Source organism: Rhea americana, unplaced genomic scaffold (genome assembly GCF_003343005.1).
Source record: "Rhea americana isolate MKP2758 unplaced genomic scaffold, rheAme1 scaffold_19, whole genome shotgun sequence".
In the NCBI taxonomy this organism is placed as follows: domain Eukaryota; kingdom Metazoa; phylum Chordata; class Aves; order Rheiformes; family Rheidae; genus Rhea; species Rhea americana.
In genome coordinates this window covers 400,715-426,103 of record NW_028186038.1, presented here as the reverse complement: position 1 = coordinate 426,103, position 25,389 = coordinate 400,715, and the positions used below count along the sequence as shown (strand labels likewise).

The window sequence follows — 25,389 nt, the reverse complement described above, 5'->3', positions numbered from 1 at the left end:
CTACTGACTTCTTTTGCAACCAGAAATATAAGTCCTGTATCCCTTCCCCCCACCCACCTCACTTCCAAATACTAAGTCATCTACGAGGCTTGACTCCTTATGATTTGTAGGGCAGCAAAACAGAACACCAGACTAAGTACACACTGGAGGGGAGTTTTGTATCTGAATTTTGCAGGTGGCTTGATTCTTCATTTTGGAAAAACAAATTCCAGATTTGGAGCTCCAAAATTTGGGGAAATTTCATGTTTAAATATAGCGCTCAAACAGATATGCAGAACTGTACAGTTCACACCTATTTCTTATTTTTTTGAAAAAATAGCAGCATGGTGGGTTTCGGAAGCAGTTGTGAAAAGATAACTGCAATAACACCCATGCACCATTTGTTTCTGATTACGCAAAACTACTTTGCCTAACTTTAAGACTAGGAACAGTCTAATGTATTCTTCTATTAACTTTGTGAAATACTCTATTCTGTTTAGCAAGAAGGTAAACCCAGAGCTCCAAATGCATGCACAGTATACTAGATGGAAAAAGAAGTTTTAGATTACAAGAGAGGAGAAAGTTGAAGTCAGAAACAAAGGAAAATTTGGAGAATGAAAGTTAGGGGGCATTATTAAAAATCTGGGAGAAAATGAAGTGGCAGGCAGAGGGGAAGAGACAAACAGAGAAGAAGGAGGGCAGATAAAAATACGGAAGAAAGAATGGAGGAGCAATCCAAGATAGCAAAGAAATAGAAAATCGAGGAAGAGAGAGCAGGATCCAAAGAGAAAAACAAAAGCAATTAGAAGTTTGTAATCCGAGGTAACATATTGTGAAAGGAAGTCATAGGAAGAAAAGAGGTTTCCGGAAAGGGGGGATAAAAAAAAAAGGAAAAAATTAAAGCAGAAGCCTATCAGGCAGTACAGAAATAAGCAGAAATATTTCCAAATATCAAAGAAAAGAACTTCATAAGCTGTAACTGTATGTGTATTACAGCTTCCACCACCTTTATCCTGCAGGTCTGAAATATGAAGGAGGGAAATAAAAYATATAATTTAGCAAAAGAAGGTGAAAGAGAAAAAGAAGGAAGTCAAAGAAGAAGGGAGTAAGAAGGGAGTCTAAGCTTCTTTCTTTTTGTTTTATCATATTTGTTTTTCTCCCCCTGTTCATTTTGCCATTGGATCATTTTTCCTGAAATCCGTCCTACAACTCTGCCTTTTCCAAAGGGAAGACTGGTGCTAGGATTGCAGATATCATTGCAGACAATTAGAGTGGAAAGAAATAAACTATTAAATATTTCCCAAAACAATTTACAATGGATGGATAGTAAAAAAAAAAAGGGCTTTCTGTAAGTGGAATGATTATGAGTAGACTCAGTAATAGTAATCAAATACTCTCTCACTTGTTGAATCTCTCCATTTCTTGCACCAGCACAGTATTCATACTTTCTTCATACCTCACAGGGTATTTAATTAGGGAACCTTCAATGTCAAAATCATTTGGAAGCTGTAAATGACAACATATTTGGAAATCATTCTATATATTGTAATGCATTAACACTACATTAAAAGAAAGCAGATGCAAAAAGCGGCAGAGTAATACATACCAATAAACCTTCTGATGAGTATCTAATCAATTTAGTATTTTAATCCAAATCCAAGTGACCCTTATTTTTTAAAATCCACCTAGAATTCTTCATACCATACAAAATTATAAATGCATTTCAACTCTCATTAATTGTAGCAATGCTCATATGAACCAGCTATTCTTTCACATTTTGTTTGTTCTGTTTTCTCTCTCTGCCTCCTGATTGCTACCTATTTAGCAAAACTTCATTCAACTTCATTCATGCAGCTGTGGCCTGCCACAGCCAGAGAGTTCTTACTTTCATGTTGCACTGAAGTCCTCCCAATAGATTTTTTCCCCCAATACGAAGTAAATTTTACAGTGAAGACTCAGGTTAAAGAGTTTCTGCTTTGTGAAAAGATAAACTTGAGTCATTCGTACACTGCAATACCTTGCTGAGAATATCATCCGCAATTTCATAAAGAGTGCTGTCACCACCTCCAGAAGAACCTCCCTGAGTGCCTCCTCCTTGTGTTAAAAGCAAAGATTCAAAGAGGATCTTTGTTTGCTGAAGATCTTTTGAAATATCTACATTTTCATGCAAACCAAATATTTCTGGTTGCTGAGTAAAGGGAAGATTCTAGGGCAAAATACAATAAATATTAGCATTAAATAAAGCAGCACACTACAAATCAGATCCAAAGCTTTAAGAAGCAAAGTATAAAATTACCATTGACTTCAGCTGAAGAGGGATAAAGACTTCACAGTGTATTTGCAGACAGTATTGCTGGCTACAGAGCCGTCAGCTCATACAGAGAAAGCCATTGCTGAGGAATTCTTTATTATTTATGCTAGGTGCTTCTATCTACTTACCCTCCCAGAAACATATGCTGGATCATGACAGGATGTAAGGCAAGCAGCTAAGCATCCAATTAAAAGTGCTGCAAAACTATCATTTTTAGCGCTCAGGCCAAAGCCTAAGAATAGGTCTCTTAGTATATCATCATTATAATAGATGGTATTTTTTTTTTACCTTAATAAATTCAATGTAGTCCTCATACGTGCCTTTTGGTGGAGCATAATAGTTACCACTGGGAGAAAAAGTGTAACGAGGATTTTCAATTATATCAGGATTATAAAAGTCATCCAACATTGTCAGGAGTAAACGTCTGTCCCAGTCATCCGTCACTCGGCCTCCATAGTTACACTCACCAGTAAGGTAAGATACAGCTTCAAATGGAACATGGCTATACTCATTTATAAATAGCTGAAACAGAAAACAGCAGTAACTCTAGAGAGTTTAAGGATCTGCAGAGTAACAGTGTGACCTACAGAGAAAAGGGACAGGAGGTCTAAAGCATGCACAATTGCAGTTTATGGAGTTTTCCCATCTCAAGAGTTGGAAACTCCAATTCTGAAATCTTTTTTTCAGACAAAATTACTGATTAAAATTAACAGGCATTAGTAGTRATATACTTTCATGAGTACCAGAATTAACAAATCATTCCAGTCTTTCCTGAATTATTTACAATTGGATAGTTTTGTCAGTCTAAACTTTCTAGGACACTTCTCTTTCTTGTACCAAGAAAGATGTGTTTCATAGAAATTTCCTTCTAATCTTCCGAATCTTCTCATCCCTTCCATTGTTGCTTGTTACTTTTCCAACAGCTCAACCTCAACCTCTGCAACTCACGAGTTTTAGCTCTTCTGACTTTGGTCTATCATACAGGGCCTTCAGAAGACTGAAGGTCAAGTAGCACACATCATTTAGCTTTAAGGTAAGAGAACAGTTGTGAACTTGTTTAATTAGCAGTGTGGACACAAATAAAATTCCTTTTACCAACCCAAAGAGCCACCCAAATAAGTGATCATCGCTTACATGGTACTACTTACAGAACAATGAGCTTTTTCATACAACAATTTTAACTCTATTACAGTCAATTCTGTAAGTTTGTGTGTATCTAGATCTCACAAAGAATAAATTTTTATTTCATTTTTCTTTTAAGTATTTATAACATTATTGACATTTTTGGCTTTGTTACTGAAGTCACAGAAACTTGCTTAGAAATCTGTGAATATTTGAAATAACCTAAGAGTATTGCTAGCTTTTGACTATCAGTCTGTTTTCCTGTGGTGGGAAACAAAGTTCATAAGATCAGCGCTGAAGGCAGCAGTAGAAGATTTTACCTGCAACTGTCTAATGCTGATTCGCAAGTCTGATTCATTAAATCCATAGGGTATATTCCAACCAAGAGGTCCAAATTTTCTTCTCTCTTGAACAAGAGCATGGAAAAAACAAACACCAAAGAGCAGTTTTTCCCATACCTTTGAAAAAAACAGAACAAGAAAGTATTAACTGGCCCATATGCTTGTGTTATTCTGTAATTTACATAGCGTACAAATACATGCAACTATTAGGTATGCAGTGATAAGYTGACTTGTGAAAAAATATGCACATATCTGCCACACATAGAAACACATTTAGCAAGATTCTCAAGTACATTTTTTTCTTCTTCCATATTCAAATAGTATGCGATATTTATTAAGATATATAGATAGATATAACTAGATAACTATATAAAATATTGATGTATTGTTTAATATTGTAAGGCCTATGATGCAACTACTTACAGCTATATGGAATGATTACAATGCTTGAAACTGTGAATAATCCCACTGGATTTTCACTTCCTTCACAGGTAATGATTAGCTAACTGGTTCCTTGCTTATGAGTAAGAGGTATAGGCACTGCAGTACCAGTCCCTGATAGCGAGAAAAGATCTTCCCAGTGTTTACCATCTCAACAATGATTACGCTTATGGCTTATATTTATTCAAAACTTTTAAAAGCTCTGAAGCCAAAGTTTTAGTTTCAGGCGTGCTCCTGTTTGGAATAGCATCAAGGCTGGGCTCTGCCTCTCACTTCTGAGTTTGACAGGTATGCCCGATTAATGGCTGTTGAGGGTTTATGTACGTCACGCAACGAGTGTGAGGCTTTCCCATTTTATGGGACTTAATAAAGCCCAAGAGATAGTATTGACTATTACCACATGAAGCTACCTGGCAGCGTTATTCTCTGCTAATGATTTTTATGACTGCAAAACCTAAACTCATGACTATAGGAAACAATCTGAATTACAATATTCACTGGACAGAAATCAGTACAATCTGTGAAAAAATATGAACAAAACTGTCAAAAGATGAACAAATTACCAGCTCCTTTTCAGGGCACCCACAGAAGAATGCAGGATCAGAAATAGGATCAGAAAGAAATGACTGAAGTAAATTTAACCGGAGACCAGTYGGAGGTTCATTTGTCATCTTTACTCCATTCTGCAGAATGGTTACTGGAAACTAGAAATAATAAATAGCACAACTGCATTCAGAAAGTGGGGAAGAACTGATATTGTTATAACAATATTTTGCTTTATTGTATTTGTTATATTAGCAATTACCTTAAGAAATCACATTTTCAACATCACCAGCTTTTAAAAAAATACTCAAAGACCATCAAGAAAGTAAAACTTTACTATAAAATATAAACTTATTTGTATTTTAAAATATTTTCTTGAATGCCTTCCAAAATAAAATGCATACAGCTGAATTAACTTCTTGAACTCATGTGGAATAAAACTTGTGGACAGTATCACAAATTTCATGACTGTGTGTCCTGGAAAAATGCAGTTCCATTTACTGATCTCAAAATATTGAAGAGGAATTTTGGTRTAATTACGCTTATAATTATTTTTAAGGTCCACTCCTGATTAAACTCTCTCTTCATGAGCCTCTAAGCATTTTAGGGAAGTTCTGTATTATCAGTTCATTCACGGATACAAAAAATCTGGGTTAAAACTTACTTTTTTTTCCCCCCTGTGGAAAACAGACATTTGGTAATACATGTACCTTTGGTGAAGGGTAACTAGTAAGCCAAAGTCTGAAGAATGGATGGCAGTTTTCACTGCTAAACTCTTCACATATTTTCTCTAGCATTGGCATCCAGGAGACAGCTAAATGACAATTTTGTAAACAAACCCAGGTTCCTTCTTCCATCCCTTCTTGAATCATTTTCGTAGCTATAGGTCCTTGTCCTTGTCCTAGTGAGATGGACTGAAACTTATTTCCAACCATCTTTTTGTCATTTGCAAATTTCAGGAGGCCTTGAACAGAAGGCATAATATTTTAGTATTTCTTTGTTAAAATCAAGTTGCATCTCACGAAAAAAAAAAAGAATTTTTTTATTATTACTTTATGAAAACCTACATACAAGATGGTATAGCTTTGATGTACAATGTAAAATTTACTCATTTTAAAAAACTGTTACCATTTTATTCTGCAACACAAAATCAGTCTGATATAGCAGCATTCAAATTCTACTTGCCTAAGTGCAAAATCACCCCCATTGTGTATGCAAGGGGGAATTCAGATCCCTAATCTGAAAAGCTATGCTGGGCCTTTTCTTCTTCCTGTTTATACTTACTGGACATGGGATCTGCTCCTGGAGATAGCACAAATATTAGTGGGATTGTAGAATTTGAATCTAAGTAACTTTTTGTTAGATCAAATGGTGGTGGCTCTACAAATTTCTTCCCCAGTTTATTGGTTACAAATGTTGTTATAGCTGGACCAATCTGATTAAAAAAAAAAAATCAGTTACAAAATTAAACATAGCGTATTTCGTAGCATCTTTAACATATACTGTACTCCAAATCACTGTCTAGAGCAAAATGTCTAGAGACACCTCTCTACTTTGTACAGAGCTGAGACTAGTCTTGTTGGATGCTTCAGAAGCAAAGGTTTCCAGCATGACTTTAGTCTTAAAAAAAGACACACACACACACACACGCACACACACACACACACACATATCTCAAATTAAATGTCCCATATGAACAACACTAAGTGACACAGCCAGAAAGGATAATTACTGAACTGTAAGACTTGAATTCAGTTTTCAGGTGTAGGTCCATATTTCCCCTTGGAATTAGTTAAAAAGTGTAATTACATAAATATTTACTAATGAGCAATTATAGTGTGCACTTTTAATCCTAGCACTGGCTGTCCATAACATACAATATAATTTGTGGAATGCACCAAAGGTAGAATGTTTTAAAAGTTCTCTTTGGATGTTCAGATGAACACAGTTGATCTTTATTTGCCTTGTAACCCTTAGTAGGAAAGCATATTGTACTGGATACTCTGGCTAATATCATGAGCATGTGGGGTGCACCAAAGAACAGAATATACATGAATGAGCACTGGAAGAAAACTAGAAAGATTAGTATACTCTAAAAGATACATTTTGTCACATCAGACAAAGGATCTCAGTTGATGCCAGTGGTGTTTGAACTGCTCAAGTGGAAAATAAGAATATCATTTATTTTCTAAATAAAATGTTCTGAAGAACAGATTAGTCATTTTAACAGCTATATCAAAGTATGCTACAAGATATGGAATGATCTACAAACACGTGGTAATGTATCATTTTACCTTGTCTGGTCTTAAGCACCGAAGGATTATCATCTTTTGTAATTCATTTAAGGTATTACTGAATTGTTTTGGTAAAGGAAAGCTTTGTGGCTCTTTGCTGTCATAAATTTTTTGCCACTCACTTGTATTTTCAGAGACGTGACTCCTAGAAGGAAAAGCACACGCTATTACTGTAAATGCCTGGATTCCATTTTTTCATGTTTTCCAAAAAAGTCAATTAAATTGTAATGTCCYACACAATGCAATCAGTACAATCCATTTCACATCTACACTAGCAAATAATCTTATAGTTGCACTAATTTTTACAGAAGCTTCTCTGTGTTGAAGAGTGAGAATCTTTTCCCACTATGCTGGTGCAGACATATATGGCTTCATCTGAACGGCTGTGACTTGACAATAAGCTCTGCCTGCTCCTGCAGCTAGCTCTGCTTGGACCAAGGAGGCTTCCTAGATCTTGGGTGCAGTGTGAATTTTCTGCATCTCATATTTTGGAAAAACTCAGTCCACCAATTGAAGAATTAAGAGGAAATTCAACCATGGAAAAATCTTGTATTATTTTCTTTCATGTAATATTCATTGTATACGTTCCTCTCAGACTAGTAATTCTAGATCATCATCTACATCACTATCAAAACTGTAATAGGGGAGAAACTCAAAACAGCCAAAAGTTTCTTCTATTACAGCAGCATTTGTTCTGCTATCACATGTTTCCACAATTAGACACAAAACCTCCAAATAAGTTTGGGCTCTGTCAGCTATTTATGTGGAAGACATATATTGCCAAACTGTCTCCAGAACTTAGGATTAAACTCAGGGCAAAATTCTCCTGATTTCAGGAAATCAGATTTCACCAGAAAAAAATTCCTCCTCCAGAGCTATGATGGAATTTTGCTACACACACCATCTTTCTTGGCTTTCATTGCTCCCCTTTAATACACTGTTTTCTCTACCATGGAGGTATTCTCAAAGAAAAGTATGCAGCCCATTCCATAAATAAACAAATAAGGTATTCAATGCCTGGATTAATTTAAAGAAATAGTTTAATTAAATAATAATTAGTCAACTTAAGTTTTTGAATTATTTAAGTAAAGCAAGCCTAGAATATGATGGAAACAGGAACAGTTTTCTAAAGATGAGACAAGTTTATGTATTGGAAACATCAAAACTGTAGTGATATTCCGTCACAATTTTTAAAACGTATAGCAAATATTTCTTTCTGTATATTACAAATACTTTAGTCAAAAACAATTATAGCTATTTCATAACAACATTGTACTATACCTCAGTCCTCTAAAAGCTGGGATTTCATTTGCACGACATAATTCGTCCCAGCTCTTATCTGGTAGCCAAGATGGATCTGGGTTCTTGTATTTATTCTTGAGACCCACACCCCCAGTTAGCAGGAACATAAACTCTTGACGTTCTATTTCATTCTTAGCCCTAAATTAAAAAAAAAAGGTAAGTAATATTGTTATTGAGATATATTTTCACACAATATAAAGAGTTGTTTTAAAAGAATTATACTTCATTGGCATTTAATAATGCTCTTACTGCAGTAATAGCTGGGATCTCAGTATTCTATGCAATTAAGCAACTGCATAATAAAAGATGATTGATTAAGACTAAAGGATTTTAAAGGTAAATTGTGCACATCTTATTTGAAGTGCTATCATTCCTGACTCTTAAAGGCTTTATAGAAAAGATGGGTTCTGGGCCTTAGAACTAGTAGCTTTACAAACTGGCTCAAGAAGAATGGTCAATATACAGATGTGTACACATCATAACTAAGTAATAAAAGCATGCACACTGTGTTGTGATCATGCAGTTTTGAACTCATCTTTCCTCTCATAATGTGTGCACACAAAATTAAAAAAAAAAAAGCTCAAAAAACCCCAAACCCCAAAAATCAGGAAGATGAAACTAAAAAGTATAGTGGAAGAGAGAAGACAGCAAATTATATCTAATGACGCATGCAAACAAACAAAATAGAAACAAAGAGAAGAGGAAAAGAAACAAAAAAGGCCCTTAAATTTCTGGGATGGTATATCATTGTCTTAGATTTCTTCAAAAAAAACAACAACCCCACTCCCAAAAAAAAAAAACCCCTTTTTTCTTAAATACTAACAACTGTCCTTAATATAAGCCTTAACATAAGGCCACTGTGTAGCATTATCCAGTCCCTCTAAAGAGTCATAAAGCTGCAAAGGAACTTTTCCCTTTCTCCTTGTATCAGCGACAGTCATTGATATAAATAAGCATAGAAATATTCTCTTTATAACATGCCCAAAGGCTGCAGTAGCAACACATGCACCCACATATTCTTTCATTTCTAAATATTATTAGTATTAACAACAAAAAAACCCCATTCAAATTCTTGCTCCAAAGGCAAACCATCACATGAACATGTTCTTTCATCAATAATTTTTTCTAAGACAAGAAAATCACTGGTGATTTCAGAAAAGTGAGCTTACATTAGAAGATTACAGCACAGTAAAAAGGAAAATAGCAGCTTGTCCTTTTCAAACAGTGATCGACACACATTGCAATACAAATTGTATGTAAAGTGGTCATTTAGGTATCGAAGGCGCTTTTCCAAAATTTTGGATTTGTTACTAAAAGAAAAAAAAAGKGAAAAACTGAGACTTTGTATCGAGTTACTTAGGCAAATAAGAAATCTAAATCTTTTCAGGTTTCTGAAGGAATTATATTAGGATTTAGATATTCATTTCCCCAAAATTTTCATTATACTCAATGCTTTAAAGCTCTTTTGAAAGTCCCAAGCAAAATGACAAACCAAAATTAATCTGCAGTTGTCAGCAGGCAGTACTCATAGTGTTCACAATGGAGCCTAGTTCAGAACTAGGTTTTAAACTTTCTAAAATTAACATTCTTAAATATATATTAAAAAAAGGGGACATCTAATACATGTTTATAGTTCACTAGTCACCCAAAGTGAAGACAGTATTTCTTTTATTAAGAATTTATATTTTGTTACAAAAGTTCATACTTAAAGAGAGCTGAGATAAACAGTTTAAAAAAACAACAACAAAAAACCCCAAACCAAAAAAACTGAGAAAATTGTTAAGAAAAAGAGAATGAAAAACACCTTATTTTACATCAGAAATACTGTTTTTACCTATCATGAATAGAGTTGATGAAGAGGTTAACAAACCAGCTAAGGGAATACTGGTACATGGGATCAATGTTAGCCAGGTCTGCAATACTGAAGAACAGCACTGATGAATGCTTTGCAATAGGTCGATAGCCTTCTCGAGATTCAGCTATTTTAAGTTCTGTTTTCTCTGCAATCTAAATATCAATGATAGTTTTAGAATAGCTTATTTTAAAGGAAAGTTGTCAGTATTTTCTTTGTACAAAAAATATTACTATTTGGTAACATTATTAAAATACTTTTATACAGCACAATCATAGTATGTGATGTCTACATTAATAAAAGGAACACTTGACCTTAGTGAAGTACTATCTAATCTATTTATTTACACTGGAGGATGCAACAGTCAAAACACAGGAAGAAGGAGGAAGAGCAGTTTTGATGCATCATTTAGCATAATCTATCTTAATCTTTGCAATATTTAGAAATACATGTAATTTCAAAATGCTTATATATTTATGCTCTAGTTATTCTATTATGGATTAGCTTTATATCAAATGGAGTATTTTGAATATAAAAAGGCTTTTCAAACCTATCATTAGACACAGTCTGAAATTACATTTGATTAACAAGTAGCAGAAAGGACAACGGCAGATTAAAAAAACCCACTAATATTTAAGTCTACAGTAACTTAGAAAATCTTTATTCTCTCATCAATGATATTTAGCTCTCATTGACCTTACATGATATTTTGTACATTAAGCATAACAACAGAAGAGTTTGGTCTTGCATGCCTATATTAGTCAGGCAGGTTACTGCTATATCTCTGAATACTATTTTTTGTTGGTTTTAAAAATTAGACTCTTTYTTCACCTTAATATATCCTTAATGTTATCTTTACAATTTAGTTCTTTTAACTTGAGTTCTTATAGACAGACACACATTCTTTTAAGTGTTTGTTAATTAAAAACTAAATAAACCATCAGTAGAGTTTCCAGAAAGGTCCAAATTGTATTTCTCTTCACATTTCACAAGCACAAGATCTCCTCTTTGTGCTTTCTCCTTCAACTAGCTGCACATTTTACCATTTAATTTCTACATATTGCTAAGGAGAAAGTCTAATGCTCCTCACCTGCTGTTTTTTTGTGATTTCATTAGCCATTATTTTAGCAGAATCTAAGACCATGATAGCAGTCTCATCTTCCAGAATATTCCCTTCAGATGACTGTAAGGTTTCTAATATTCTCTTCTCAATTTCTTTTAGATGCTTTTTATTGGCTGCAGATTGAAGGATGAGAGAATTTCTTTCCTCTTCTAATTCTGGTCTAAGGAAAAAGAAAAAATGCATGTAAGAGAAACAGTCTACCCTCATTTTCCACTGACTATAACAGAAGCCCATGAAGATCATTCCCTCTTCCAACAATATTTGAGAATACTCTATTCATTTTAAATTGGTTGTTATTATTCAGCACATATAAATCCCTGAGTACAGACCTCTTTGCACAATTTCAGTTCAGTATTTGGAAATGATGACCTAAACTTTAAGATGCTAGTGTATCGCAAATGTCAATGCATCTTGGTTTYCCTTGGTGTGTGGAGAAAAAGACATTATGTGATAGTCCTAGTAAGTTTATTGCTAGAAACACTTTATAGCAAACGGAATTTAGCACAATTGCATACAATGCATGAACTACTTCACTGCACCTCTACGAAGGTTCAGATAGGACTTATGATCAGTTTCAGAGTTGCTCGATTTTTTTCTTCATAGGAAATTAAAACCAAATTATCATAATTCTGCAAGCAAGTCTGGCAACTCAAACAAATCAGAAAATTAAAATAATTATTTAAACTTTGAATAATATTAGTATAGTTTTCTAACATTCAGGGAATGTTACAGGAGAAAATTGCCAGGAAAAAACTATGACAGAACATCAGCTATTTAAAATGTAACCTGTACACACTTTTAAACATGATACAACCTGTTTCTCTTTTACCGAAGAACCAGCAAATTCTTTRCATATGACAACTAGAAAACCAACAATCTTAATGCTGTCACTGAGCGACACTTAGAACAAGTATTCACTTTGCTTCACAATAAAGCCATCTCTCATTTACTTGTAATGATGCTAGAAAATATTTTAAAGGCTATTTGTCATAAACAGAGACTTACCTCTCCTTTGCTACAACAATACCCAGCAATTGGTCTTCAAGTCCCTCTGGTGTTATCATAAAATTGAGTAAGGAAACTTTTGTAGCCAGTTCTGGCATATAATGTGGATTTCTCAGTTTTGTGGTAATGAAAAATTTGAAGTCACTGGAATATTCAATAATGGTCTCACCAAGCCTGATACAATCCATGCCTCCTAAAATTGAGAAATATTAAGAAAAGTTTTGTCTACTTCAGTTGCTTACAGRAACATTTTATTTTTCTGATTAATAGAAGCAAAATTCTTGTCAAAACTCTTTCAAATTTCCTGAAAAAGTAAAAAAAATAAAATAAAAAAGTCTGATGCATTGTAAAATTCTTACAGACTTCTGTAAAGCCACATTTACTCTTAGAAAATGAGAATAAATGAGTCAGTCCGATTTCTATCATGTTTTCGGTGTGCATATATGATACTGGAGAAGGTAACAGAGCGCTGTGGAATTATTCTCAAATATCATATTTTTATAGATTACTCCTTCTCATGAAAAACTACATTAATTAAAAAAATGGGAGGAGGACTTTTTCCCTTGCATTTCCTCTCTTTGTATGAACATGACAACCAGAAGAGGCAAACTATTTAAGAAGGCGTGAAAATATATTTGTATATCTTTACACTTTTTTCTGTCTTTTCCCAGAAGAAAAAAGAAAACTTGAAAATCAAATTCATAGCTATTCAGTAAGTTTCAGAGAAGCACAAAAATTGTGCCTTAAGCAAAATGCCTTGACAGCTTTTCTTCATTTGTGCAAAATTCAGCACAGTAAATTTTACTACTATACTAAAATACTGGAAAATGTACAAAGCAAAATATATTCAATTTAATTAAGAATTTTACCGTGCAGAGTCAAATGTTGTTGTTTAGTCTCCTACGGTGATCTGGCAAAGCTTTTCAGTAAAACCTCTATCACAGGAAAACAGCAAGCTTTATTAAAACATAAAATAAAGCTTAAGGCTGTGGTGAAATTATCTTCTTCTAATCACGGGCAGCAGTAAATTAGAAAGCAGGAACAAAATATCGGACAATACCACAAATTACCAGGTGAACCCTAATGTTATCTGCTTCTTAAGTTCAAAAGTAATTTTGATGTACCTTGTTTAAAAGTCTGTTTAAGTAGCAGAGGTTCAAGTGATGGGTCTAGTTCTTCTCCAACATTTTCTAGCAGAAGTGGAGTTCCAAACTGTATGCAGTTCTCCAGGGTTCTCATATAATCTGTATCAGTGACTTTGATAACATTCAGGTGGTTTTCTTTCTCAAAATTCTTGATCCATTTATTTGCTTGACCTTGAGGATCAATCATTAATGGCCTACAACACGCAAGAAAGTTTTTTCAGTGCTTGCAGGAGTTTTTCAAAATTTTAAACCATTTGAAACTATTTCCAGGTCTGGTTGTCAAGCCAGAAAGTGATAAACTTTGATTCCATTATTTTAAGATACAAGCACAAACAGATGCCCAAGTGTTTCATCTTAATTTGGAAACTAGTATCAAAATAGTTTTAGGATTTGGGAAAAAAAAAAGTTAGTAACTTTTTTTCCATGAAGTATATCTGAATGCAGAATTCTGCTTAACATCTTGTTCTGCACCTTCACTGGAATTCCCAGTATTTAGATAGAGTGGTTTTTTTTTTTTTTTTTTTAGAAATTTTGATAGAGTTCCTTTTTAATATATTTTTGCATTAAAAAATAATCATTTTTAAAAATAGTTGCAATTTAAGTCTGAGAGGTTAGAACATTAGCTGGTATAAAGCTAGAACTGTAAATGGGCACTGAGGTGACATTCTTGTAATCTTATTCAATAGATTTTGTCCCATTTGCCGTTGCTAACTTGATCCATAAATATATGTTTTATTAATAAAAGCCAGGCATGAAGGACATCAAAACTGCTCAGTCCACCTCTAACTGCATCCTTCAGAGAACTGTGTAACTTGTTAAAAATGGAATTATGTACTGTAATTTCAATGTAATTTGAATCTAATAGTTAAGAGCAACTCTTAAGAGAATGTGATTACTAGGAAGTTTTATAATCTTATAGTCCTGCTGAGTGCAGATTTTTGGCAGACAGCTATCTCAAGCATTCACATCATATAACAGACATCATCATCAACTTCAGTTAGAATTAGAAAAATTGTCAAATGTCTTAAGGGTCTTAGAACAACAGATGTCAATTTCATACATAGCAAATCTCTCTAAAACATAAAAACGTCATCTGATAGCCTTACAATATGTATAAGTATGAAATAACCTGAAGTGGTCTGTAGCATCTGAAACCTGAAAATTATATAACCTGAATCTTATCAGAAACGTATGAAGCATAGTGATTTCTGTACAGTTCTAAAACTAATTATTTATTATTAGTTAATAAACTAATTTTTATACATGCTTTATTAGCTAGTATATGATATGTAGGTACAATATTAAAAAAAATCATAACAAACAATAAAAATAACTACCCAAGGGCTTTGCATCTCCTGAAGGGAAAGCTTTCAGCAACTACAAACCCAACTCCATCAAGTGTTACTGCCCTCTTAAATCTCACAGAATTGGAAACAGACTCCTCCTCCTATTTCTGCTTTCAGTTATATTGTCTCTGGACATTTAGTCTTTTTTGTTTTGTTTTGTTTTGTTTTAAGTAAGATCTCCTTCACATTAGAATATTAAACTYTGTTACCTACCAACGCCTCGAATTGTCAACGATAACCCCATTGTCTACAGAGAATATGTCAGTTGGTAAACCAGCAATATTCCAAGCTCTTATTTTTATTGGGTCACCAAGAGTGTTACTCAAAGAGAAATTCTCAGAACAAGGAATATTTTTCTCCTGCAAAAAAGAARAAAACCCATTAACCTTTATTCCATGTTTCTTTAATATTAAATTATATCTAATATAATGTGATAACATATATTTCCTTTTAACAGTTTGTATTAGGACCAAGTATAAGAAAAAAACCTCTGAAAAATGAAATTGTAGTTCGCATATTTAAGCATCCTTCCCCAGTGAATACTTCCTCTCACGCTCCAAATTTTATGGGAGCTATCTCTATCTTTTCTTATGTTCTAAGTGTGTTTTCCTTTTTATTATGTAAATCACATAATGCATAATCTAAGAAAACACTCAAACAGTTGGAAACTGTACAACCATCATACTTTCAATTAACTCAATGCAGTATTCCAGTGCTGATTTGTCACCAATTCATGTGACAATCACAATCAGTGATGTGATTCACAAATCACTGATTTGTGAATTATGGCAGTAGGATAACTAAGATGGACTTGTCCCTTTGTCAACAGTATAATAATATATTCAATTAACTGAGTACTAATAATCCAAGTATCAGTGCACATGCAGAATTTATCTCACTGACCTTAATGAGCTTTACTAGGCTAATACTAATAAATAATGAGGCAGTTTAAGTTTTGGCCCACATTATGAGGTCTTTTGCAGATCACTGTGGATAAATAGAAACCTAACAACCCTCCACACCTCCAACCCAAACTCCACTATTTAAATCTAAGATAACCTTCTAACCTTGCACAGTTTGCTCCAATCTTTGGTACATTCTTGTCGAAAGCCAGCAGTAAAAGCTCCCAGATACGCTATCACACCAGCTGATATCAGAACATCTCCTGTCAAATTATCGTAAGTGTTCTGAAGATCATTTGCAGCATTATTCCATCTATGACAAGCAGAAGATAGAGAATAAAAGAGCGCTAAAATCTCCACATTTATAGCATTAACAGCATATATTAACCATTGTTGTTGTTCACGGAGAGATTAAGAACACTGTGTTTATGTATTCTGTTCTCATTTGGAAGCCATTCTCTACAATTTCTCTATGCTTCTGCCCATATTTTTATACTATATAGATAATGGAGGTCCATACTATTACAGTCCTCAGTGTTACAGTCCGCAGACAGAAATACAACATTGAAGGCTCAGAGAACTGAAGTTTAAGCTCTAGCTCTACAATGGATGGAATATAAGGAATTTGAGCTTTTTATTTGACCTTGATTTCTCTCCACCAAGACCTCCAATCAACTTCTCTGCTCGTTCTAGCTTTTTAGCGCACAGATCAACTTGGAATTCTAAACGAGCCTTTTCTTCAGTTTTCTCAATAAAAGTTTGTTCCAAAGCAGCCAAATGATTTTCCACTGCGACAAGTTCATCTCTCTTCCGATTCAAGTGGGCCAGTGTCTCCGCTAAGGACTGCTGTGCCTCTCTTAAGCGGGCTTTCTTCGGTGCAACCACCTATTCAATCACAACAAATACACAAATGTTCATATACTTAGTATTTGACACAACACTTACGGTGATTAGAACAAGCAAAGGAAAGCTTTTACAGCACTGAGGGACTAGGATCAAAAACACACCTTTGAAACCCTGTCATATACCTCCATTGCCATAATCCATTTACATAAGCCCTCTGCTGCTGAGGATGCTTTAGCCACCTTCGGTGGATCAAACTCGGGATTAGTCAAGTATTCTGCCCGAATCTTCTGCATGACAGCTGCCTGGATAACAAAATCATTGTAGTTCAAAGTTTTTATATAGCTTTATATATACATATATAGCTTTACATATACWTATATGATTTTTTATATTGCTGGTGACACTAACGTACACTGATTGCCCTTTCTCTACACTCTGAACCACTGAAATAGTAAAGAACTACTCAGCAGTAGCTGTGGCAGAATCCACTTGTCATATTTTTCTTTTGCTTTTCCTATCATTGTTTGTGGTCCTTCCTGTTTCTCCAATCCTGTTCATTTTTATCCTTTAATCAGACATTTGGTACATGTCTTTCAAGAGGCATCTACCTAAGAGCTAAGAGCATCACAGTCATTTGGAAGCCTTAATTTACATTGTCCCTTGTTGCAAACCATGCTACTTTTCTGTTTTCCCCTCAAGATAGAACTGCTGGATATCATTATAAAAAAAAAATGCATTTTACTAAAGTAAGACAAGATCTGAATGAATCAGACTGCTTGTGCCTACTTTTCAGAACCTGTTTTACAAAGGCAAAGTATATCCCATTTCCACTGCATTTTGCAAATTGCAAGAATCATGTACTTAGTAAAATCTTTGGGAGAGAGGACATTTTACAGCTATGTTAAGTACCACACTTCTGAGTGTAAAATACATCATCTAGCATACTTAACAAAATACTATCCATTTTGTCAGCACTTGTTCAAAATCAAAATAATACCATTATAAGTATAAACAGCCATTAATAAAAGCACCAGTGTGGCTAGTCATTGAAAAACTAAATAAAGTTTATAATGCCAAGACAGTGCAGAAAGGCTGGATAGGGATATGTTCACTGTCTGACCCAGGTTCAGACCAACCAAAGGGAGACAGATACTTAAATAACTCAGTAGACTTCTGAAATGCTTAGTCAAAGATGCTGTGGATACTGAAAGCTGACACGGGCTTAAGGGAACCAGAGTTACAGAAGAGAAATGCACTGAAACATAATAAATACATAGAAACTAGTTTAGGAAACCTTCATTTGAAGTGGAAGAGGCCAGAAGAATATTTGGAGAAAGATCATTTATGCTTATGATGTTCCTACTCATTCCAAGGCACCTGCTTACAGCGATTTTGGACGCAGAATACTGGGCAGGGCAAACCTTTACTCTTACAGAGTTTTTTTTTTTTTTTTTTTTTTTTTTTTTTTTTTTTTTAAGTGTTACCTTTAGGTTTGGATGAGATATGATGTATCAGTTCTGAAGTTCAATACATTTGTACACAGGAAGACATTTCATTTAAACACAAGGCAGGCAGTATAGAAGCCTCAGAAAATTCCCAATGGGGGTTTCTAAAACCTTCAGAAATGCTACTTCACAGAATCACCCTGAGGAAGTTTGATTCATTTGTCATGACTATATTCATCCTGGCTACCGCTGTCTACAAACTTGTTAAGATCCTTGACCATAACAGAAGTTGACCAGTTTGGGGCAAATGTGACCTAGGACAGTATTTTCTAACTTTGTTTTCTGGAAGAAGATTTTTATATGGTAAAAGTAACTGAAAACTTAAACAAAAAACCTTACTGGAATGTTGTCCTTGTCATATTCTTTCAAATCCTTTAAGAAATTCATGTCACCAAGTAGTTTCTTGCTAGGACCCCAATAATCCAAAATCTATAAAACACAATAGGAAATAACTTTTCAAACCTTAAAGCAAACAACAACAACAAACTGTCAAATCTCTTTTAGTATACGCTTGCATATTTAATATTAAAGACCTGGTATCTCCATGAGACACCATAAGGTAGAGAAGAGTCCATCAGACCAAATATTTTCTTCCAACCTCAAACAAAACAGTGACTCAGGGAAGACTTACCTCCATATACAGGTTAAACGCATTAAATGAGTTCTCTCTGCATGTTCCAGAAGTCCAGATTATGTAAGCTGGACACTGAAGAAGTCTAAGGCATACATCTGTGTTTTTAATAAGATAATGGGTGCAGGCTGTAAATACGTGCCTGCTTTACTGGACCTTAGGTGTATCTGTCTTGTTTATCGAACTGTTCTATGTTGAGAGAGAACATGAATTCTAATTGTATTTGAAACTCATTCTCTGCCATTTTACCTTTCCTCCAGTCCCTGAAGAATCTGCAATTTTTTCAGGTTTTATGTCTTTCATGACACAGACAGCAGCCATCACAAGTTTGACACCAGATGGAGGATTTTTCATTGACTTGACAATTGTTATATCAGAAGGCTGAAATAAAAGTCAAATTAAAAAAAAATGTACAGATTTATGACAAATGTTACATCTTTCTCACCCTTGTAAAATAAATGTATTAACAGAAAAAAAGGAAATTATAACAGTATTACCAATTTATCTGGTTATAGTGGGCTTATGGAGGGGATATTAAGAATACAGCATTAGTGACACAATTAAAAACATCCATCAATTTATTCTATTCAAGGGAAATACAAATGAAGTAAATGCCAGCAACTGTAAATTAACAGTTATCTAAAATTATATTTAAGAACAGATAATTCATTTTCCAAAAAACAGAAAAACTGGTGCTTTTCAAATCTTTTCATTTAATGCACTCTGCCAAATAAATGGATGAATGTCATCACAATAAATAATTCTTTGGAATGATAAGAGTTTAAATTAGCTCACCTTCAAAGTGTCAAGAGCAGCAAGTGCAGCCTCCAGGGCTGGGATTGCCTCTGCTAGGTCACTCTCACATTCATTTTTCAGTGTCTGAGCTTCTTCAGCTTTTCCTGTAGCAATCTCTTCATCTACTTTTACAGTTTTCCTTTTCTGTTCTACTTCTGCAGATTCTATTTCTATAATCTAAAGAAAAATACATTGGTGAGCTTCCTATTGAGTGGTGAATGATTAAATCTGCTGAAATCAAGTGTAACAGCTATGAAATACTTTTCACAATTTTCTCTTTTTGTTGCCCGCTTTCCCCCAGTCTGTGACACTGACTAATGCAAGTCATTTTCTTTTGATTGATGAGTCAACCCATCATTCACATACTCCCTCTTGAGCTCTAGAGAAGTGACATCTAGCCTTCTTAGAGCCTGTCCTGTGACAGTGGTGGAGCCAGAATTTTGGTTTGTAAGAGTAAGTACAACAGGTATCATTGTATCTGTAAAATCACTTAAAAATCATAACCAGTGTACAAAACATCAATAAAACCTTGCTTTCTTGTAATGAAATAAATAGTAATGTACTAAGTAAGTGTATTTTCTCAAAGTTGTAATTCTGAAATAAACCTAAAAGACTGGTTCCCAAGTCCCACTGAATTTATACAAAGTTACTCTTTCTTAGGATCCTTTTAAAATCCAAGTGTATAATCCCGGTGCATGCGAAGACCAGCTGTGTAAACTCTTCATGTTTAGTTTGTACACTGAAAAACTATTCAGGTCTCCACAATGCTTGTGAATGTTCTTGGAAACACAATCTAACCACTATTAGCATGAACGTTCCTCTAACATCCTCCAGCATGGAGCTTAAGCAAGGACCGTCTATCCAGAGTACTCAGATAAAAAGTACAATTTTCTTCCAAATGAATGGATAAGTGTATAAATATCCACAAATTTCATCACACGACAAACGCAAGTAAACAAAAAGGAAGCTCAAAAACCTCAGCTCAGCTTTTATTTTCAGAGAGACAGATCACAGATCAGCAACTTTATAGAGATATATTCTTTAGAACCTGTCTATAATCAGCTGAGATTCTGAAGCAGAGGTAGAATACACTGTACTATTAAGACTCCTCATTCAAAGCTAACTACTACAAAGATGAAAGTAGCACTCCACAGTCTGCACATACTTACATTAAGAAGACAATATTGAATTTGTATAACTCTACCTTCATCATGTTTGCATTATCCAATTTAGCCTCTTCCAATTTGGGCTGCAGCTGAACCAATTCCTGTTTCATCTCACCAACCTATATATAGATACACACACACACACACATCTAAAAGAATTAGGTAAGATTCTGAATTCCCAAGTAAAATTTCAAACAATTTCTATAAGGCCAAGATTCTTTCCAATGACTGATTTATTAATAGAAGGAAATAATGTTTGTTTCAAGATTGAGCTAAACAGAGAGGCAATTTACTTGAAATTTAAATTAAACAAATTATTAGGTGTAACAGACATATACCAAATAAACAGGTAACTGTATGGACCACATTTATATTTACAGAAACAGACACACTCACTTCCATCATAAGAATAATTTTTTCCTTAGGAAAATCTTTAACAAAAAGCGTATTTTGGCTACACAGGCCCAGTCCATAATACAAATCAATTCTTAATTTTAACCAGACTTGGAACTAGAAAATTTAGGTTGTTTCCCATTATAGGAATTTGAATCTATTTCTTAGCTTCCGTATCTTTAAAGATTTGTACTACTTTTGGCTTAYCTCTCTAGGAGGAGATCTGTTTATGCCCATCACTTTGTATTTTCAGTTCCACTTCTACCCTAACTCACCTGTGATTCAGCAAAAGCTAGTTTATCTAGGCCATTCACATATCCCTGTTTGGCTTTCATTACAGTGTTGCGTTTCTGAGTCAGAAGTTGCCGAAAGGCAGCAATAAGTTCAAGATAAGAAGTAGGAGTAACATAATTATGCCGGCCCAGATCTTCCAAGAACCTGTTACAAAAAGAGAAAAAAAAAAAAGAGTACCTTCAAGATTTGTTTCCTTTCTTGTTATTAGAAAAGGTATGAAAATAAACTGTTTGACAAATAACGGCAGTAAACAGTTTCAACAATGTATATATTTTAGAGCAGGCAGGTCTTGTATCTTAAGTTACAAAATCGTAAGACAGAAATGAGTAGGAATAAAATTAAATAATCTGTTTTATTGTTTCTTATCTCTAAAACTTTGAGATCATTTTCCTTTATTTTACCACTTTAAACATTTTCCTGCTTTATATTTTTGTAAGTTAACGGGTTGTTTTTAGAAGAAACAAACTGACCTTACAGAGAGTGACAGAACTGAAGTATGAAAATATTTACAGATGGGAACAACCTCCTGACGCTCATTCTCTGTGAGCTGAAGTGTTTCCAAGAACTTATTAGCTACACGTTCAAGGGCATCTTCAGGCCATGCCTGCAGAAGAAATGGGGAGAAGAGATTTATAAAATATAGCTTTGAGTCATATTTAAAAAGAAATCTTTACTATTCAGAATACCAGTATGTGACAGATAGTCCCAGCTAAGTCTCAAATATAATGAAGTGATACAAGGGTTAGATTAGGCAGCATCACTACCCATAGGATCTGTTCCAGCAACTCCTTGCTGATCTAGTTAAGAGCTGCATACTGCCAGAGACACAGAACTGGTTGGACAGTATGTTATCCATTGGCAAAAAAGAGATTTGACTTCAGCACCAGCCCAATCTACAGAGCTAACTGTACTTAATTGAGGGTGACTGCTTATACTAAGGACAGTTAATTATACTAGTTTTCTATGTTTCATTCTGCTATATAAGATTTATTTATAGTCTTTCTACAGCACTTGTATTTGCCAGTCATTCCTATGATGCATGATCTGCTTAACAGGCTTTTACAATGCCACTGAAATGGATACTCTAATCCTTTAAAAGAAACACGTTATGTCATAAAAGTGACTAATTACCCTAGACAAAGACTACTATCTAATTCAGATATTTTATATTAGGAAGTTTTTTTACTTGTAAAAATACTGTGATTGCATACCAATGAGTTTCCAAAATATTACAAAAATGGCTATGCAATTTTAAAATTTTGAAAAACAAGGAGTATGTCTACAGAACAGATGAAAGGAAAATGTAAAAAGACACAAAAATATTGAGGCTATTTTTTAAAAAAAGAATTTATTTGTTAAGGAAATAATATAAATATTTTTACATACCTGGAACCAATCAATAGTACAGCAGTTGATGAGAGATGGAAACTGCCTCAGACGATTGCGGAAAGCATCTCCAATTGGACTGAATGCTACTACAACATGCAAATTTTCTTTGCAGCGGTTCACAAAAAAAGCAAACAAGGCCAAGGGACTGAGCTCTTCATGTTTATTGCCAGCCTGAGCTACTGCACGAACACCCTTGGGAATAAAAGCTGTTATCTAGTTTCTCTTTAAGCACTTCTGAARTGCTTTAACAGTCCTGTTTATGATAGCATCACCACAGAGTAGAATCTTTTATTGATAAAGGAAACAAGCAAAATAAACTAGAAAAATAAAACAAGTAGTAAATAGTAGTTTAGGGTAGTATTACAGCATTTATGTATGATCCTAACACTCAATCTAGAAATGATCATGCTGCTTTGAACAACTGAAAATACATCAAAACTAGTGCTAGAAGTCTATCCAAAGAAGAGGTTGTCTCGACAGATGTTTAAGACACATTGGGATTCAAAATTGCTTCCCTCAGGAAATAAAGAGCCAAAGCCTTTTCATGATAAATACAACTATCTGACCTAATTACAATCAATGTTCAATCACTCACAGAAGAGCTTTTAGAGATATAGAACAGATGAGGCAAATTACTGCTCTCAATACAGGAAAGCTACCATGATAAAAGGTACCTACCATGACAACATTCTCAACTATTTTTTTATGTGCCATATCCATCCCCTAACCTATGTTTCAAGATATTAACTTACTAAGAGCTATTTTAGCTTTAACATTATACTGATTTTTTTTTTTTGCTTTTACCTAACTAGAAAGGAAGATTTAGGTTTCARACATCAAAATATACTCCTTTCCTTCATTTACAAAAAATCTCTCAGAAAAAGAAACCATCTCAGGATGTGAAACTAAATGAAAATATTATCCTCAGTTAATTAACTGTCCATATTACACAGTCAGGCTCGACTGTTAATACCTAAAACTTAAATGATTCTTCCACAAAAGTGTATCTACTTTGCATAATCCAGCAAATAAAATAAATGACTAAAACTAGATTACTAGCAATACAGTAGAATCAAGACTGCTTTCATGAAGCAGATTCAAATGAGTAATAAATAACTTTGTCACAGTTGACATATTAKATATATAGTTACCAAATTTTAGCAAACATTGCGTTAAATATATTCAAAATAACTGTAAAATTGGAAAAGACATATTAGCCTAATATTGTTATTATATGCTTGGTAAAAAAATGAAACAGTATTTCTGAGAGCTGATCAGAATTCTAATCTAGCTTCTCTGCAAAGTGTATGGAATACAGATACCAACACATTCCATAAATTAAACACAAGAAAAAAAAAATAGTACAACAACATTTAAGTGAGTGACATACCTATTTCAATAAAGAGCATATTTGTGTATTTACTAGGAAGCCATTTAAATGAGAATTAGAAGTATACCTAGGTACTTTATTAGTATGCATGCTATAAAGCTATGAGGTAAGCACAACATAAATTTTCAAATCTTGTTAGCTAACATTAAGTTCCCAATCTGAGATACASAAAGACTAGTACCCTTCCCTCCCAAATAGTGTTTGCCGTTTTGAAAAAAATATGCCAGAGTCTGGTTAGAAACTAAAAAGAAATCGCTCAGCTACCCTGCAACTTTACTTCTGAGCCTTAATTCTTGGAGCAGCTTCCCCTAACTTCTCCAGTGAGCAAAAATGTCAGACCAAGGAATACTGTCGAACAATGCTCTAGTACCCAAGGCAGCAAGAGTCTACTGACAAAGGCAGGCTGTGCTGTCTCAAAAGAATTTCTTTATCCTTAAGTGATTAATGAAAACATTATGATGCAAAATGTTTTGCACAATATAGTGCAAAATGAGAATTAATGACCCCAGGATATTTGCAAACAAAGTTCCTTATGTGTTCCCTATTCACAACTTAATCTGTCTGTGAATAGAATGAGGCCAAAATCAAAGCTTGTTGTAGGAATAACCTACTTCAATTTACTAATAACTGATTTATCTAAAGTCTGAAAAAAGTCACAAAATTAGATCCATATATCCAAAAACCCCACTTTTAATTAAGGCATATTTTAAACTAACCTGATAAAATAGCTGAAAAGGGAGATGACATTTAAGAGAATTTAAGAAGATACCTCTATAATTTCTTGTTTTTCATCTGCTGCAAAAAGATTGGGTACTTCCCCAGTGTTGAGTACACTGTCAACATCTTCCAAAAAACCTTCTTCTTTAATTTGTGTGTCTGTGATTATAAATACGGTTTTCAAGCCTTTTACACCTGCACTCTTCAGAAGAGTCTAAAAATGCAAGACAATTTAAATATTTTAGGCTCCAAAACATCCTTACCCTGAATTAAGYTGAAACTCAGACAGGTTATTAATACTCACTTTCAGGTCTTCTCTCCACTCATTCATACCATAGCTTTTAGAAATCTCTGGTTGAAAAACACACATTTTTGCCATGAATGCTGCTAGACGAGTCAAAGACTGACGTCCACTTCCTCCCATTCCAACCAATAAAGCATTACCCCCTGATTGCTTCAGAATACGGCTTATACGAGACAGATGTTCCAACACATACCTAAATTTGAAATACGTTGATTACCAGGGTGGCAAAAATATACATACATTTGTGCATCTG

General features: G+C 34.2%; 1 protein-coding gene across 1 annotated transcript in view; it reads right to left on the bottom strand.

Moving 5' to 3' along the window:
- DNAH12 (dynein axonemal heavy chain 12) overlaps positions 1 to 25,389 on the bottom strand; it is a 72,478-nt gene that overhangs the window by 5,329 nt on the left and 41,760 nt on the right. Inside the window, exons 42-68 of the mRNA XM_085302334.1 lie at positions 25,137 to 25,329; positions 24,885 to 25,046; positions 22,723 to 22,917; positions 21,807 to 21,940; positions 21,318 to 21,480; positions 20,688 to 20,768; positions 19,484 to 19,660; positions 18,938 to 19,069; positions 18,397 to 18,486; positions 16,714 to 16,854; positions 16,350 to 16,591; positions 15,872 to 16,019; positions 15,018 to 15,163; positions 13,438 to 13,652; positions 12,314 to 12,506; positions 11,276 to 11,468; positions 10,168 to 10,340; positions 9,503 to 9,643; positions 8,313 to 8,471; positions 7,032 to 7,176; positions 6,022 to 6,172; positions 5,448 to 5,701; positions 4,758 to 4,898; positions 3,733 to 3,870; positions 2,579 to 2,812; positions 1,997 to 2,185; positions 1,382 to 1,485 (exon numbers count right to left, since the gene is read on the bottom strand). Of these exons, the coding sequence (XP_085158460.1) occupies positions 1,382 to 1,485; positions 1,997 to 2,185; positions 2,579 to 2,812; positions 3,733 to 3,870; positions 4,758 to 4,898; positions 5,448 to 5,701; positions 6,022 to 6,172; positions 7,032 to 7,176; positions 8,313 to 8,471; positions 9,503 to 9,643; positions 10,168 to 10,340; positions 11,276 to 11,468; positions 12,314 to 12,506; positions 13,438 to 13,652; positions 15,018 to 15,163; positions 15,872 to 16,019; positions 16,350 to 16,591; positions 16,714 to 16,854; positions 18,397 to 18,486; positions 18,938 to 19,069; positions 19,484 to 19,660; positions 20,688 to 20,768; positions 21,318 to 21,480; positions 21,807 to 21,940; positions 22,723 to 22,917; positions 24,885 to 25,046; positions 25,137 to 25,329 (4,434 nt within the window). The remainder of the gene's footprint in view (positions 1 to 1,381; positions 1,486 to 1,996; positions 2,186 to 2,578; positions 2,813 to 3,732; positions 3,871 to 4,757; positions 4,899 to 5,447; positions 5,702 to 6,021; positions 6,173 to 7,031; positions 7,177 to 8,312; positions 8,472 to 9,502; positions 9,644 to 10,167; positions 10,341 to 11,275; positions 11,469 to 12,313; positions 12,507 to 13,437; positions 13,653 to 15,017; positions 15,164 to 15,871; positions 16,020 to 16,349; positions 16,592 to 16,713; positions 16,855 to 18,396; positions 18,487 to 18,937; positions 19,070 to 19,483; positions 19,661 to 20,687; positions 20,769 to 21,317; positions 21,481 to 21,806; positions 21,941 to 22,722; positions 22,918 to 24,884; positions 25,047 to 25,136; positions 25,330 to 25,389) is intronic.